At 40.5% G+C, this 18,691-nt stretch overlaps 1 protein-coding gene across 1 annotated transcript; it reads left to right on the top strand.

The window, feature by feature from the left end:
* The first annotated feature begins 98 nt into the window (after positions 1–98).
* On the top strand, positions 99–16,861 carry LOC147848746 (haloacid dehalogenase (HAD) superfamily protein). Its single transcript, XM_087338168.1, has 5 exons — positions 99–502; positions 1,498–1,575; positions 15,766–15,839; positions 15,926–16,033; positions 16,231–16,861. Exons 1-5 carry the CDS (start codon positions 217–219, stop codon positions 16,339–16,341), a joined length of 657 nt encoding a protein of 218 aa, XP_087194294.1. The 5' UTR covers positions 99–216; the 3' UTR covers positions 16,342–16,861.
* The last annotated feature ends 1,830 nt before the right edge of the window (positions 16,862–18,691 follow it).

Here is an 18,691-nt window from a genome sequence, read left to right as displayed (position 1 = left end):
GAGGAACGGGGGCCAGCCAGCCTCCAGAGGACATGATTTTTTTATTTTTGTCATTCTGGAAAATCTGTCTCTTTCTACTCTCTACCTGTTTTGAAACAGACTGATGGATATGATGTAAGTAGACTCCCTGTGTTAGGGTTAGGGTTTCGGAATTGTCGGAAAATATTAGTGCAAACTCGTGAGGAGAATTTACAGATACGAGACGAGAAGGTCAGCATGTTTGGGAAGCTAGGTCAAAGGTTCAATTTCTCAGGTATCATCTCTACTGTTGATGTTGTATTAAAGAAACCTCAATTAGCTCTTCCACATCTGGAGGTTACAGACGCAAGATATATTGATTGGAAAGCCCTGAAGAAGAAGGGTTTCCATGGAGTAGTCCTGGACAAAGATAATACTCTCACTGCTCCTTATGAGCAGAGTCTGTGGCCTTCCCTTACAACTTCTCTCGATGAATGCAAGAGTGTCTTTGATGGCCGTCTCGCCATACTCAGCAATTCTGCAGGTATTTCTTTTTTCAATAAATGGATCCATGTTTGGCTTTCATTATTCCATCTTTAGTGAGTATTCAATTCTTGATCTGTAATTTTCCAGATCGTTGTTTGATTCATCTGATTTAAAACACATAAGTATAATTTATTAGTAGTAAGTGATGCAAGAAGATTGAAAACGGTGATAAACATTTTTTATGATCATTATAAAATTTGCACTTACATTAGAATTTAGTTTAGTTAAAGTTTTTCATGTCTATATTGATTCATCTAATAAAAAACATAGAATAGTATATACTAATTCTTAGCAAGTGATGCACGAAGCTAAGAAATGATGGATTGACACAAGAAGTTTAGATTCTTGATCTATATTACAATATCTACTAGTTGTTCATGTCTTCATAGGCCTGATTATATGTACTACTGGAAACAACCAGCTTTCCCTCATGTTTGATGCATCTGATAAATGTCATAGGGCTATTATAGTAACAAGTAGTAAGCTACGGAAAGCACCCCAAAGGATTGTTTAACAAGGTTTTCTATGTTTTTTTTATCTATAGACTACATTTTTTATTTATTGATGCATCCAATAAAAGAAAACATAGGGGTAGTAATTACCGATGCAAGAAACCCAAATCATGGGTTTCACAATTTTTTTTTTGATATTTGAAAGTTTGATCTATTCCACAATTTTCAAGATTAGATTTTCTTTGTCTTTGTTGGGGTAGTGAGTTAAGAAGTACTGATGCAAGCTTCCTATAAAGGAACCCAATTTGTCATGTTAGTGAAGGGTGCACACATCCCCTCATACTTTCCAACACTGCTCAACATTATGGTGAGCTTCCATAGACGTATCTCTAGGTTCACTATATCAGGTCTGAGTATCCTAAATAAAGCAATATAGAATTCATAGTGGGAAGATGTCTTAGGTATCTGGTTTATTAGTTGTGATTGATTGAGTTTAATTTCTATCCATCTTGAAAGATTGTTACTTCATGGTGCAGTGCAGGGCTTTATCAATATGACCCACATGGATTGGAGGCTGAATCCATTGAATCAGCACTTGGTATTCCAGTGATTCGCCATGGTATGATCATATTGTGTCGCGTTTGAGTTTTTATTTATTTGTTTGTCAAAAATTGCATTGTGGGCAGAAGTGTTAAAAATGGCATTCTCTTGTGTTTCTCACATATCTGCATTCTGCTGTGCTCGTAATGTTAAAGAGGCTGATGAATTAACGTTGAGAAAATTTGTTGGAAGTTTGATGACAATCAAATAGAATGTGTTTTATTCAGATCACAATAAAACTTTCTTGATCTTTTAAATGTCATTTTACTACTTATTATGATAAAGTAAAGCTTTGATGATAAATATTATAATAAAATTTGATTTCCTTGATTTTTTATGTTTTCACATATATTTCCCACATCTTCAGTAATCATGTTTCATGGAAATGATCCACTAGTTTTTAACCTAGAATCATCATTTGCATTTAGCCATTACAAGGTGTAAAAGCAGATTAGAAGGATGAAGGCATTGCGGTAGTGAATGATTTGATGAAGTGTCTACCATATTCGTCATAGGATTGGCTAAAAGTGTTTGGCTTGGTGGCTAGTGATGCTTTTTAGGGCAGGTCATATAAATCCCCTTATGAGATGATGAGTTTTAGAGGATAGGAAGTTAGCATTCAGTTTCAGCTCCTTTTTTTTCTTTTGTACATTCTTGACATGTATAAAGCTGTAGCGGTGAAGTTGTCCCACTGAAACGTCCAATGAAAAAAGAATGCATGTGTTTTTGACGGCGTTGAAAGTGGGCAATAACAACATAAAGATATGATGGGGGTGATAAATACTGTTTATTAACAAAAGTATTCAAGAGGCAATTACAATAGAGGGATGACACAACAATGCTATATGCTCATGTACTCCTAAGCGATTTCAACTCAATTGCTTGAAGTGATGGACAACCTTGATTATGTAAATGAATATTCCTTGAATACATTAGATTGCTAACCCCAACCACCGCTGTACAATGACATCACACTTGCTCTTCATATATATATATATATTTTGAAGGTGTTCAACTTCAAATGCACTTTAGTTTACGTGTAAGTTTAACATGTGCTATTCAATTTCACTATCATATATTGGAGAGAGAGAGAGAGAGAGAGAGAGAGAGAGAGAGAGAGAGAGAGAGAGAGAGAGAGAGAGAGAGAGAGATTCTATTATCGTCTTCGGAGGTCAAATATGACCTACGAGAACAAAAATATTACATTTCACGTGATATATGTGAAAGTGAGTACTCACTCTCAATGTTCAAGAACTTTACCGATGAATGTTGCAATCAAAGTGCACATTGTGGTTGTGAGGGAAATTCGTGCAAGGATTGGGCTTGGTCGAAGATGTGTGGAAAGCATGGTTGAATATGATCAAACGCAAAGCATTGTATCAGAGTGTGATACTCAGACTCTCAAACTTGTTTAGGGCAAAGTGTGCATAGTTGACCACTCTTATCACTTGTACCCCAACGCCCTGTCTCATATCGCAATGCATGTGAGCTATGTCGCATGGATGCAATGGTTCGAATGGTAGACAATGGGATGGCTCTTAACATATATCGATGTGTATAGTTTCCTTGTTCCCCAAAGAATATGGTTTTGTAACTAGGTGCAACATGTGTAATATAATGTGTGAAGCGTGAGCCTCCACATTTGTCCCATGTCATGATACATTGGCATTGTAGAAAGGCCTCATTTGTTGGGTTCTTGTTTTGATTCATAAAAACTTAATCACTTTAGGGTTATGAGAGTATTTATAGATAGGGGGAAAAAACCTCCTAAAGAGGGAAAAAATGCCCTTGTAGTCCTAAGTGTGTTCACACACATCACTACCGAAATACATCAACAAATCCCCCTTGGGAGTGATGTGGTGAACAAGGAGCTGGCACTCATGGTTAAGGAAGTGCCAAGCTATGTGGATAGAGATCAATCCACAAATGGAAGTAGGCCTAAAGCTTTGCGGAAAGCTTCAAACTTCTCCCTAGGCGGAGCCTTTGTGAAAAGGTTTGCAATGTTCTCTTGCGTGGGCACATAAGCCAAACTGATCTCCCCAGCGGAGAACCTTTCCCTGACATAGTGATAATGCACCTCAATGTGCTTAGTGCGAGCATGGAACACAAGGTTCCTCGCAGCTGCCAATGTGGTTTGACTGTTAGTGAAGATGGTGGTGGCAGAAAATTGACCAACACCCAAATCAGCTAAAAGGCATTTAAGCCACACACACTCAACTGTAGTTGTGAAAGCTTCCCTATACCCAGCCTCACAACTGAAAGTGGCCACAATAGGCGGCTTCTTGTTCAACCAAGATATGCATGAGCTACCAAGCATGAAGCAAAAACCACTTGTGGACACACGAGTGTCATTACAACCAACCCAATTAGAGTCAAGAAAAGCATGCAAGTCTGATGATAGTGATCCCCCCTTGGGATAAAACAATCCAAGTGACCGGGTACCACTCAAGTAGCGAAAGATGCGCTTAACTGCCTGCCAATGCTTAACTCCTAGGCAATGCATAAACCTGCTCATCTGAGAGACAACAAATTGAATATCATGTCAGGTTATGCATAAGTAAATCAAGCATCCAACTGGCTACTGATAGAGAACAACATCAAATGCATCTCTAACATCATGAAGGCTCAAACACAAACTTGCTTCCGTGGGAGTGGTAATAGGTTTATAATCTTCAAGGCCAAAACACTACAATAATGTGTCAATGTATTTCGATTGACACAAAGCTATTCCACCATCAACTTGCATAAATTGAATGCCCAAATAATGATGCAAATGCCCCAAATTTGACATCTCAAAAGAGGCATGCAAATCAGCCTTAAAGTCAACAATGTGCTTCTCATTGGGACCAGTGAGCAGCATGTCATCGACATACACAACCATGATTAGAAATACATCATCAACACACTTAACATATAAGGTGCTTTCAGTTGGACTATTCTCAAAACCAAATGCAATCAAATAGGCATGTGGATAAGATGAGTTGTTGGTGCATGTGATAGTATTCCCTGTAGGGGTAGGCTCCAATGAAGTGACGAAATTGTGCTGGGAGGTAATATGTTTAGTTGCCCCATTATCGAAGTACCAAACATCTGATTCTACAACAGACATACATTGTTCAAATGAAGATGGGTCAAAACTGCAAACAATAGTAAATGCCCATTCTTCATTCCGCACAAGATTTGCAGACTCTTTTTTCGGTGTAGAGACTTTTGCAATAACCAATCTTGCCTCTTTTTTCTTTGCCTCTTTTGTAGCCAATTTTGGACAATTCGTTATAATATGATCATTTTTTTAAACCTTAAACGTATATTCAACAACCCTTTCCATGGCCATGATCTCAATGGGAAGTGATCTTGTCTCAAGGAGTAGGGTGTATGATGTTTGTTTCTTAACTTGTAGAAACTTTGTAAGAAAATGTTTTCGAACATTTTCAAACTCATTTCAAGTAGATTTAGGGATGCTACCACCCCATAGAGAAACATTGGTGTCATCGAAAAGGTATTTCTTGAGGACCCAACACTTCATATCTCCATGTTGCATGTGTTTGCAAATGCATAATATGCTTTCTTTCCTGCCTCTAAGAGGCATGAGCACATTGATTGAGAGAGAGAGAGAGAGAGATAGATAGATAGATTCTATTATCGTCCTTGGAGGTCAAATATGACCTATGAGACCAAAAATATTACATTTCACGTGATACGTGTGAAGGTGAGTAGCGACTCTCGATGTTCAAGAACTTTACCAATGAATGTTGCAATCGAGAGTGCACGTTGTGTTTGTGAGAGAAATTTGTGCAAGGATTGGGCTCGATCGAAGAGATGTGGAAAGCATGGTCGAATATGATCAAAGGCAGAGCATTGTATCAAAGTGTGATACTCAGACTCTCGAACTTGTTTAGGGCAAAGTGTGCATAGTCGGCCACTCTCATCACTTGTGCCCCAACGCCTCGTCTCACATCTCAATGCGTGCGAGCTAAGTCGCATGGAAGCAATGGTTCGAATGGCAGATATCGGGATGGGCTCTAACATGTATCGATGTGTACGGCTTCCCCGTTCCATGAAGAATATAGTTTTGTAGTTAGGTGCAACATTTGTAGTATAATGTGTGAAGCGTGAGCCACCACATTTGTCCCATGTCATGATACATTGGCGTTGCAAAAAGGCCTCATTTACAGAGGAATCTAGTGACGCATCATGTAGCAAGTGTCTTGCATCCCATCTACCAAACCATTTTTCTAAATCTTGCATCCAACTGGAACACAAAATTTTGCTTTTATGCGTCTTTTGGATCTTTTTGCTTGCTTCCCATGCAATTCTAGGAAGTCGATGTGAGGGGCTTTTTGAAACTTAAGCATGTATTCAACAACCCTTTCTATGGCCATGATCTCAATGGGAAGTGATCCCGTCTCAAGGAGGAGGAGGGTGTAGGGCGTTTGTTTCTTAACTTGTAGAAACTTTGTAAGAAAATGTTTTTGGAAATTTTCAAACTCTTTCCATGTAGATTTAGGGATGCTACCGCCCCATACTTCCACCCCATAGAGAAGAACCTGGGTCACCATAGTGTCAAAAAGATATTTCTTGAGGACCCAACACTTAATATCTCCAAGATTGCATGTGTTCTCAAATGCATAATATGCACGCTGAGAGAGAGAGAGAGAGAGAGAGAGAGAGAGAGAGAGAGAGAGAGAGAGAGAAAGAAGAAAGAAATATATATTAATGTCTTCTAAGGCCAAAATTGATCCATGAGACAATTGGTTTACAACAAAATGAGTATTTATGCAGTCATCATAACTAAAATAAAATAAAGTAAAAATAGAACTTAAGCTAAAAGAGTTCTAGTAGTGTACAAAACGTGGTACACTTGATAAAGGAAGTGACTTTACACTAAACCTAATTTTATTTCCACCCAAACCTCTCGAAAAGAAGTGGGAGGTCAAAGGGTTTTGGTGTGGGTGTGACTCGTGGTCCCAATGTAGAGAGTGCCCTAGCCATGGCTTCTAGGCGGTGTAGCTCATGTTCCCTTATTTTCATTATTGCTTCTACACCATGTCGAGTTGCTTTGAAACTCGACACCCGAGGACGTCTGGTTCTTCTTTGGTTTTCTGCCTCATCAAGGGAAAGGCCGAGTGGTGCAGGTGTGTCGACATTTGTTGTCTCCCCTTGTTCTTGAAAAGCTTCATTTATTACATGTTGGTGAACATGTTAGAGAGAGAGAGAGAGAGAGAGAGAGAGAGAGAGAGAGAGAGAGAGAGAGAGAGAGAGAGAGAGAGAGAGAGAGAGAGAGAGATGTTGGTTCAATATTTTCCCATACCATCCAAGATCAACCGAATTGCTCTCAGTGACTGGCCATTTAGGTTACCCCATTGGTGTTGATATCTCATTCTCTTAAAGTTTGACTTGGATATCGGGTATGATCTTTGATAAGATTGTGTATTGGAAGCCCCAAGTATGCCCGTTTGTTACATGATGCAAATCAAGCAATAATGATTTTGATGATGTCTTATTATTTGTCATTGCTAGCATGGACAAAGTTCACTAAGCTTGTTTATTAAAATGGTTATTCGGTGGAGAAGGTTTGTATACACATGGGAAAACAAGAATTGTTCCTTCATGAGTGACATTTAATAGTGACTGATCATTTAAATGGCTTGCCCTGAGCCCTAAGTGTAGTGCGATCTCTGCCGTCTCTCAGAGTCGGCTTTGCTCGACTTTGTCCGAATCAGCCATCTTTCTCTAGCACTTGCTCTCTTTTGTGGCCTTTCTTGCCACAGTACCAGTAGTTGGTGGCTTTCCCTTGCCGGCTTTCGGCACCACCTTGACTCCCCTTGCTTGTGGAGAATATGATTCAATAATTTGTGCGCTCTTGGCACAGGAGTGTAGAATTGATTAAGTGGCAACCACCTGAGTGTAGAAAAGATACCAACCTTGTACCAGAAATGGTGCGCACATCCTCATGGCTATTATATTGGGATGAAATGGAAAATCTCAGGTCTAAATTCAATGGTATGGCAATGCTTGGCTTGCGAACTGTGCAAAATGCTGTTTTAGAATCATGCAGAGATATCATGGCCTTTACTTAAGACAGTGCATACCGGACTTTATATACCTCTTAGATATGACTATATTTGGCGATCATTAGTTGCAATGCCTATTCTTGTATCTCCTATTAAGGAATCGTTGGTAGAGGAACTCTGGAAAGATTGGTTATTTGATGGTAAGAAATTGACAATAGCAAGAATGTTCAAAATATGTGTTATTAATTATATTAAACATATAATCAAATAAAGCAAAAACACACTGTCCCTCTCTCTCCTTCTCTTTTTCTCTCCATGTTTATTTATTCGTAGCCTATATGTATATATTACATTAATTTATTATCATTATTGATTCTTGCCCCAACTTCCAAGAATTTAACTTTTCTATAGATAATGACTAAGAAAAACATCTTGTTGCAAAGAAGCATGCAAAGCCTATTAAAGTCAAAGGGGTAAAGCCTACAGATATGGATGAAGATGATTGGCAAGAGTTGAATGAGCTTGCATGCGCGATTATTAAGTTGTCGATTTTTGATGCCTATTTCTATATGGACTAGACTAGAGGAACTGTATGCCCAGAAGATGGCAACTAGCAAAGTTTATTGTCTTAAGAAACTTATGGATTTGGGCATGACAAAGGGTACACCCATGTCAACTCACCTGAGTGAGGTCAATTCCATTTTCAGCCAGCTGGTTGCCTTGAAATTCATCATTGATGATGAGTTTAAGGCCACGTTTTTACTTTGCACCTTGCCAAAAAGTTGGGATACTTTCAGGACTGCTATGAGCAATTCAAATGCGATGCTTCTTTATGCCGATATAGAGAGTTCTCTACTCATGGAAGAGATGAGTCGACAAAACAATGCATCCAATAAGTTCTCTAGTGCATTGCATATGAGGGGTAGGTCACAACAGAGAGGCAAATCTGATAGTTATGGCCGTAGTAAATCACGTGGTAAAGATGTAGAATGCCATCATTGTGGCAAAAAGGGTCACTTTAAACGTGATTGTTTCAAATAGAAGAAAGAGAAAGGAAAAGGCAAGAAGATAGATGATTGCATAGAAGAAAAGAGAGATGTTCAACCAAGGAAAGGCATTGAGCTGGATGCTGCTGAGATTATCACAGTTGATCAGTATTGGCTTGTTCACCAATTCGTTGAAGTCTTTCAGTAGTCTTTTGAGCCATACAGCTTCGCAAGCAGCTACAACTGCGGCCCTATACTCCGCCTCAGTGCTCGATAGAGCGACTGTTGGTTGTTTCTTGCTGCTCCAAGAGATTGCTCCACTACCGAGTGAAAACATAAATCCCGAAGTGGATCGCCTATCAGATGCATTGCCTGCCCAATCATCATCCGTGAAGCCTTCGAGTAGAAGTGGTGCTCCACGTTTATAGAAGATACCATAATCAAGTGTTCCACTAATATAACGTAACACTCACTTAACACAATCCATGTAAGAACCCCAACCGGATAGCTGAGGTCTGGTCGGGTGATAGTTAAGTAGATAAGACTCCCAATTATTTGGCGATACTGTGTCGGCTCACAGAATTTTCCAGAATCTGCTGTTAGCTTCATATTTTGATCAAGGGGTGTCGAGATGGACTTACACTCGGTCATGCCGAACTTGTAGAGCAAGTTCAACACATAGTGTCGTTGTGAGACTAGGAACCCTTCTGGAGTTTGAATGACCTCCATGTCGAGAAAATAATGTAAGTCATTCAGATCCTTCATCTTGAACTTCTGTAAAAGCAACTTTTTAATCTTTTGTATCTTAGTGAGGCTTTCTCCACCGATTACAAGGTCATCGACATACAAGATTAAGAAGATGGGGCTTTTGGTATTGTTCTGAACATACAACGAGTTATCAGATTTTGACATCTGGAAGCCAATGTCATGAAGATATGATGTGATCTTTGAATGCCATGCTCTTGGGGCTTGCTTCAGTCCATAGAGCGGCTTCTTCAATCGGCAAACTGCATGTGGATCTTTGTTTGATTCGAAGCCGGGTGGTTGCATCATGTAAACTTCCTCCTCGAGCTCACCTTGGGGGAATGCGTTCTTCACATCCATTTGATGCAAGTGCCACCCGTTCGCTGCTGTGAGTGCAATTACCGTCCTCACGGTGGTCATTTTTGCCACCGGGGCAAATGTTTCCTCATAGTCTATGCCATGGGTTTGAGCATACCCTTTAACGACTAGCCGAGCCTTGAACCGATTGACCATGCCATCTATATTATACTTTATCTTGAACACCCAGCGGCAACCAATTGGCTTTTTCTTGATTTCAGAGGACGGGACTAAATTCCAAATATCGTTATCAAACAACGCGCGCATCTCCTCCCTCATTGCCTCGATCCACCAGGGATCTTGGGCAGCTTCTTTGTAAGTCTCGGGTTCTTGGTTTGCTGTGACCTTCACCATGAATGCATAGTGGTGGGTCATGTACTCATTGTACCCGAACCTAGCTATCGGGTTCTTTTGTCAGTTCGATTGACGGAGTTTTCCTTTGGTCACTTCAGGGGCCTTCTTCGTTTCATAGTTGTTGTCGATCGATCGGGGTGAATGTTCTGAGTCTTCACTGGATGTCATGTCCTTGGCCTCTTGCTCAGGCATCTTGCCCTTTTTTTTCTTTCTACTGGTGTAGCACCAAGGTGACAACACATCAGAGGTTTCTTCATGCTTTGCAAGACTCTGATTGCTGGATGACACCTCAGGTCCAGTCAGTTGGAGTGTGGGCAAACTCTCAGCTGGTTCTCCACCCGTAATGGTCGTTAGCATCTCTTCTTTTTCACTCTGAGAATCTGCTCCAGATCTGCTTGTTTCGAGCATGGCGGGAGTCACTGATGTTGGGCCATACCATGATGTCACCTCATCAAATACCACATCTCGGCTTACACGTGACTGTCGAGTGATGGGGTTAAAACGCTTATAACCCTTTTGCTCAAGTGAGTAACTGACGAGGATCATCTTCTCTGATTTTGGGTCAAGCTTTCTCCGCTTCTCATCGGGGACATGCACAAATGCAATGCTGCCAAAAACCTTCAAATGCGAAAGGTCTGGCTTTGTCCCAAAATACTTCTCGTGAGGGGTGATGTCATGGACACCCTCGATCGTGCATCTATTGATGAGATACACAGCCGTAACTGCTGCCTCTGCCCAATAGAACTTGGGCATGTTCTTCTCCTGCAGTATGGCGTGGGCCATCTCAAGAATTGTGCAATTCTTCCGCTCAGCAACACCGTTTTGCTGTGGTGTGTACCGGCAAGAGAATTCCCAGAGAATCCCCTTCTCTTCTAGAAAGGCCTTGAACTCAGTTGAGAAGTATTCTTGGCCACCATCAGACGTAAGCATCGAATCTTGTGATTCGTCTCATTTTCCACACGATTCTTTAACTTGATAAAGTGGGAGAAGACCTCACTTTTCGACTTCATCGTGCATATCCAAGTATGCCGCGAATAGTCGTCAACGAAGGTAATGAAGTACCTACACCCACCGATTGTTGCTGTTTGAGCTGGGCCCCATACATCTGAGTGGATGATGTCCAGCAAGCCTTTACTCACATGTCTTTCGCTTAGGAATGGATGCCTATGTTGCTTGCCTAGCTGGCACGCCTCACATACATTATCAAGATGTTTCGAAGTAAATCGTGGCAATCCGTGCAAAGCCCCTTTTGTTTGCATTGATCGGAGTTTACCGAGGTTACATGGTCAACCCTTTTGTGCCACAACTCAATATCAGACTCAGCCTTGAGTCCCTTTGCATACATTGCTGTGTTCACCTCAGTCGCATCAAGAATAAACATGCGACCTTCTCTTCTTGCATGCACAATGAGTTGGCCCTTATCCTCGATGAAGCAACCTTCCTGGTTGAATCGTACTTGCATTCCTTGCTCGACAATTTGGCCAACTGAGACCAAATTCTTTGTGATTGTTGGGACATGCAGTACATCCTTCATGTAGCCCTTGTTTTCGTGATTGTTAAGGGCCACATCTTTGACGTGCTCAATCATGTGTGTGGAGTCATCACCGGTCTCCACCACGCCGGGTCTCTCGGGTTCCCTCAAATTCATGAACCATTCGTGATGACTTGTCATGTGATTTGAGGCACCTGAGTCCACGAACCAGACATCATCAGGTTGGGAAACACTTCTTATCATCCTATTCACCCGGTGTCGCAGAAACAAACATCGGCCCTTTGTTTTCTAGGTCAGCCATCACAGCATAGTTTGTTTGCTGCCAGGATGAGGCAGCTGAGTCATTCTTCTTCTTCCGACACTGGCTTCAAAGTGGCCAGGCTTTCCACAATACCAGCACTTGGTTTGCTGGTTCTACCTGGTTGATGCAGGCTGGTGGAAGCTCCCCTTTCTGCCAGAATTCCCTCGGCTGTTTCGACCTTCTTGCTGTCTGGAATTAAACTGTTGTGGACCTCATCCACCTCTTCCTCGGCCATTCCTTCCCCGATTTCCACGACCACGACCGTTACCTCGACCGAGATCATCATGTGTATATAGCATCTGCCTATCAGATGGTGTGCTTTTCGACCGTGTATGGTTCTCCTCAACCATTAGCATGGATTGCAAGTCGAAAATGCTTGGGGGGTTCTCCCTTGTTGATATGGCAGTTCGAAATGAGCCATATTTTTGTGCAAGGCCGCCAAGACAAATATGCACCATCTCGTCATCATCAACTGCGACATTGATGGAGCCAAGTGAATCGCATAAGTCTTTGATCTGAAGGGTATAGTCCGTCATGGACATATCCCCCTGCCGAATATTGTTCAACTCTTGCTAGAGTTGAAGTTTTCTTGCTATGGTTGAAGCCGCGAAAATCTTCTTCAAGTTTTTCCACGCTTCTGTTGGGGCTTTCGCATCACGAATATAGCTTAACATGTGATCGTGCACACATGTTTCCAAGCAATACATCACCCTACTAGCGCCTTGCTGCCATGTGGGGTAGTTGGGATTTGTAATATTGGGGGCTGTTTCTTGAGCTCCCTCGATATAACTCCAATACCCTTTCCCAACTAGGTATTGCTGCATCTTATATTCCCAAGATGCGTAGTTGTGCCTATCCAACTTCTCTGTTGGAAGTGTGCTATCCATCTGTGCATTCATTTTTCTGATTTAGCTTGATTCCTATGATCCTGTTAACGTGAGCCTCTTGTTGGGCAACACTACAGCGACGATAGCAGGTTTTAAACGTCTCTAGCTGCTCACACAGTTTCAATGGTAGAGGTCAGTGAAGGATCTCTAACCCTCACGCTCTGATACTATGTAAAGAATCTAACTCTAGTGTGTGAGAGAGAGTGAGTTTATAAGCAAGAGAAGGAATTAGAGAGAATAACCAAAAAATAAGAAGACACAGTTGGGGGATGACAACTTATGCACTTAAGAGAGCTATATTAATTAACTAAAGATCATCAATTAAACAGAATGGGCAAAGGGGGTTTTATATACAAGTCCTCAAGGGACTGCCCTATTAAATGTGTTGGTGGAATCTAACCAAGATATCCACTTGAGTACGATTTTGTCATAAGAATATCTAATATTCTTTGACCACACTAACACTCAACAACTACACGGATTACAATAAAGTGTGCTCACACTTTTTCACACATCGTCCTTTTCTTCATAAGCACATGTTGACACAAGTTGAGCTTGATTCTCAACAAGAACATGCTTTACTTGCAGATACGGATGGTGACATGCACACTCGGATGCTCGATTCTGGTACTTCTTTTCATGTCACCCCTCATCGTGAGTGGTTTTCAGATTACACGGGGTCGACATGGTGTTGTCCATCTTGGGGACAACTATGCATGTGAAATTGCAGGTATTGATACTGTGCAATTACAGTTTCAGCATGGTTCTGCTTTCACACTTCAGCATGTATGGCATGTACCTCAGCTCAAGAAGAGCTTGATTAGCACAGGACAGCTAGATGACGATGGATTTCACACCACCATTGGTGATGGGAAATGGACGATTTGTAAGGGATCTAGAGTTATTGCCAAGGGTAGTAAAAGTGATACTTTGTATCCTCTCCATGTATCTAGTGTGGAACATCATGTTGTTGCCATAACCGAGCAGCCTAGTGTTTCTTTGTGGCATGGCTGGTTGGGACACATGAGTGAAACTGGTGTGAAAGTATTGTCTCGTGTGGGTTACTTGCCATGTCTTCGTTCTGCTGATTTTGAACATTGTGATCATTGCATTTATGGTAAACATGTACAAACATCTCATAAAAAGTCTCTTTCGCTGAAGTTGTCTCGTCCCTGCTTGAGTTAGTACATTCAGATGTATGTCAGATGCCAGGGCTATCATTAGGGGGAAAGAAATACTTAGTCACTTTTGTCAATGATGCTACACGGAAGGTATGGCTTTACCCTATTCGTAGCAAGGATGAAGTGCTCTACAAGTTTCGAACATTTTGGCATTAGTTGAGACTCAAATTGATAAGACACTTACGTGTCTTCGCTCTGACAATGGTGGGGAATATGTGTCCAAGGCCTTTCAAGCATTTTGTGACATCAAAGGGATAAAGAAGGAACTCACTGCCCCTTATAATCTACCCCAAAATGGAGTTGCAGAGCGTATGAATCGGACTATTCAAGATAAGGTCCGTACTATGCTGTCTCATGCTGCGTTACCCCATGGTTTTTGGGCAGAGGCTGTTATGACAGCTGTTCACTTGATTAATCGGTCACCTAACAGGTCTTTGGGAGGGGGAATACCCCAAGAAGCGTGGTCGGGCAAGCCACCTTCATATGCTCACTTGAGAGTGTTTGGCTGTGAGGCTTTTGTGCATATTCATAAAGAAGAACGCAACAAACCAGAGCCAAAGTCTTGCAAATGTATTTTCCTAGGATACGGTGACGAGGGTGAAATGGGGTATAGATTGTGGGATCCCGAGTAAAGAAAAATAGTACGCAGCAATGATGTTATCTTCCGGGAAAATCTCATGCATAAACAACCCGAAAAGACCGAGGAAGTACGGAGGGTTGTATTCTGAGAAGAAATACCTTTTAGACAGAAAAATGTGCCCACTGTACAGCAGCAAACACCTGCTGTAAACTTACCTGCAAATGTGGAAAATGAGGTTGGAAATGATCAGCCAGCCTTTGCCAAAATGATGAGCCACCAAATGTGCAGGAATGGCTAGAACAGCAAGCTATTAATGCTGATTTGCAGGCTGAAATGCCTGGACAGCAAGTTGAAAATGATGATTTGCAGGCTCAACAGCTACCAAACAATGAACATTGGGTTAGGAGATCGTGTAGAGTTACTAGAAAGCTTGACAGATTTGTTCCTGATGCAAACAGTGTGGCTGATTATGTCATGGTTCAAGGATTAGGGGAGAAAGAAAGAAAGATATACTAACGTCTTTTAAGAGGCCAAACTGGCCTATAAATAGAGAGAGAGAAAAATAAGACGAAAAGGAGAGGTCTTGAAGATTAAAATCAGAAAAGAGAGTAGAAGCAAAAGGAGATAAGAAGAAAGAAAGAGGAGAAAGTAGTAGATGATGATTTAGAAGAGGATGGAGTGGTTTGTGGAGTAAAAAACTCATCTCCTTCATCTTCGCAATCTGGAAAAATATACCAGAAGATTTCAATATATCTTCCACCCACTTGAATGTAGGCATTGCCACTTTCAAAATGATACAGAGAAATTTCAATATATTTTCAAGTGTGCTTTGTTTAAGCTTTCCTATTTCCTCACTTTTGATATATCTTCAGTCTTGAAATCCTTGGGCCTTGTTCTTCTTTTGTCTTGCAACTGTGTTTTCTCTAGCTTCTTTTGCAATGCTATATAGTTTTCAACCTTTGAATTGTAAGATGGGAATTTTGGAAAATGAGGATTACTAGACTATCTTGTTTCAACATCTGCACTTCAAAACTAGTGATGTGATGAGATAAGCTTGTGAATCTACAAACTACAAATTTTCTTGGATCCAATTGGTTGTCTGGTTTCTTGTCTAATACATAAGTGCAATGCATTCAAACTGTGATTTCCCACATCATATCTTTTTTGTTGTAGATATATTTATTTTTGGATTCAATACCCTGTTAGTTTTATTTCTCTATCAAAGTTGCTCATGATAACCAACTTCCATTTTAGATATTAATAAAAAACTGTTTTGAATAAGACCATTTAGATCGCGCCTTTCAAAATTTCAGGATCAAAGAAGCCATCGGGACCTGCTAGTGAGCTTGAAGAACACTTTGGATGTGATGCATCAACTTTAATTATGGTAAGCTTTTTGTGTCTTTTTGTTTACTTATAAACAGAAGAACACTTGGCCCTCAATAGTATCCTCTATCATTATATGTTTCATAGGTTGGTGATCGCTACTTCACCGACATTGTTTATGGTAACAAAAATGGTCTATTTACCATTATTACGAGGCCTCTAACCAAGGAGGGAGAACCCATCATCGTTAGAATGGTATGCACTATTTACCTTTCTTTATTTCATGTTAGTTGAACTAAATTGTGACCTTTTCGTTATTTTCTTATTAGTCGAGAAAACTCGTTTCTGTTTTTTAATTTCTTGTCAGACAATAAAATTTATTATTAGTTGAGCAAATTGATTACTCTCTCTTTATTTCTAATTGATAATACTTTGGGGTGACATTTTTCAAGGTACGAAGATTGGAAAAACTTTTGGTTCGCCGATATCATAACAAGGGGATTATGCCACCCTTGCATAAACTGATTTCCCCATATGATAGTGGTCTTGTTAAGAAGGAATAACCTTGAAATTTAAAGCTCTAAGCTGGTGAAGGTTTTCGCATCTGATATGGGTAGAAGATATTTTGAAATTTCTCTGTATCATTTTGAAAGGATGAGCGATCGATTGACCCTTCGCCAATTGATCCAGAATCGATTTGACAAGCAAAATAGGCCAATCGTTGATTTGAGCATGTCTTAGATTGAACTTGTTGCAGGTTCAATAAGGTTAAGCAGTTCTCTTTCGGTATAAGCAAGAGTAGTATTTTTTGTTATTGACACAATTCAACACAAATTGAGTTGATTCCACATTCATTGATGATCTTGAAAAAAATTATTATGTTTAGTATGAGTAGTTTGTTATATGGATAGGCGTCACATGGAACCAAATGGACCAAATGGCTTCACAAAGCCAATCATAATCTTCTTTGTGTAGGGTTTAGGCCTCACATCGAACCAAATGCTTCCTAATGTGAATGATCATGTAATTGATAGGTCTTTTTGCTACCATATTGGCCTAGTTGAAAATATCTAGGCTTTGCTATATTGTTGGCTACTTTTTGCAAGTTTTATAAGAGTCATGCATATTTCATCTTCCGTTTTATTTGAAAATGACACGTAAGTAAGAGAAGATTAAAATCAGAAGTGAAAGAAGATAGCATATTAATAAAATAGCACAGATGTACCGTAACAGATAATTGACACAAGTAAGAAGTTATAGATGCATATGAAAAGTGATATTGTCACCCTAGAAACAAATAAAATACTTATACAACAATATGACATATAAGGTAGACAAGGGTAGTTTAATATGCCATAGTGCCATACTTGCCACAATTTGTGTTGACAATTGCAACGTTTATTAGTAAAATTCTTGAATATTGAGTCATTCCTCAATTCCACATATAGTGAAAAAATTTGTCACTTCAGGTCCCATAGATCATATTTGATCTCCAAGAACAATAAAAAAATAAAATAAATTGTTTAAGCCCATGTTCCTCCTTCGATGAGAGCTTGATATGGTCGTGATGAGAATAATATGACAGTCAAGTGTGGTTGTTGCTCAATGCTTATGATTCATGCTTGCCCTCTTGCAAACAACATAGATATAGGTGCATATGGGCTATGGACTTTCAGATTTTCTCAATGGTGTTATTGGTATTTTTTTTCCCCAAAAAAGGTGCTACTTTCCCACTAGTTAGGAGAGTTTTCTTATAGAAAGACTATACAATATGGTTGCACAACTCACAACAAATGTACTGGACGTGTCATCTGTTAAAAAGAGACTCATATATATATCGGGGAATCACCTTGTAACACGTTCGATCTGTTGAGGGGTTCCATTAGTAGAACCACAACACACCACCTCAACGGATTGAGGTGAGGGCCTCTCTCGACGAGTAGAGAAGGCACCCATTATAACACATTTGATGTGTGTTGAGGGGTTCCGTGATCAGAACCATGTTAAAAATCGATCGGCCACAACCGGTTTCACGTTCGTATTTGTGTGCAGAGAACAAGTAGTACACAGACAAAAAAACGTGGAGACACAGAGACACCGATATTTTACGTGGAAAAACCCGAAATGGGAAAAACCACGGGGGTCTAAAAACTCCAAGAAAACAAATCACTATAGTAGAGAGGAAGTACAATACGGAACTCGGAGACAACTACCTCGAGTTCTCCTTCGTCTGACAGACGGCTACAGAGTTACACTCTCACTCTCTCACTCATGGTTACAGAGGCAACTACCTCGTTCTAACTTTTTCAATAATGATCAACTACCTTTTCTAACGTTTGCCCTAATTGCTTATAAACAAAAGCAACTTTCTGGCTATTTACAAGTATAACCCACAAGGGCATTTTAGACTATTTACAATTATAGTCTTCCGAAATGATTTTGGTTTTGGATTACGATTTTGATTTCGGTTTCAGTTTCGGTCTCTGCCTATCGGCCTCGGGCGAGATACTCACCAACACGGTCCTTCTCTTCCCATCCAGAGAGACATGTTTCCCAACAAACTCCCCCTTCACTCCAGCATGGGGTACTTCATGAAACTGACTCTTGTCGGCACGCGTTTAGCTTTTCGGCTGATAGCATCTTTGTCAACATATTCGATCCATTTTCGGCCGTGTGGATCTTCACTAGAGCAAACTCATTTTCTTTTGCTCGCTCTCGGAGCCAATGATATCTTCTCTGGATGTGTTTGGTCCTCGAGTGGTAGGTGGCATTTTTCGCTAGGAGGATGGCACTCTGGCTATCGCAATAGAGTTTGAATTCCTCTTGTCGAATTCCCAGCTCACCGATAAACTCCTTCATCCATATGATTTCCTTGCCGGCTTCCGCTACGACCATATATTCGGCTTCCGTGGT

Source organism: Azolla caroliniana, unplaced genomic scaffold, assembly GCF_043228905.1.
Source record: "Azolla caroliniana isolate FFs.n. ecotype wild unplaced genomic scaffold, voAzoCaro1.0.p SCAF_239, whole genome shotgun sequence".
In the NCBI taxonomy this organism is placed as follows: domain Eukaryota; kingdom Viridiplantae; phylum Streptophyta; class Polypodiopsida; order Salviniales; family Salviniaceae; genus Azolla; species Azolla caroliniana.
Note: the sequence above shows the minus strand (reverse complement) of the source record. Positions and strands in the feature narration are given on the sequence as shown.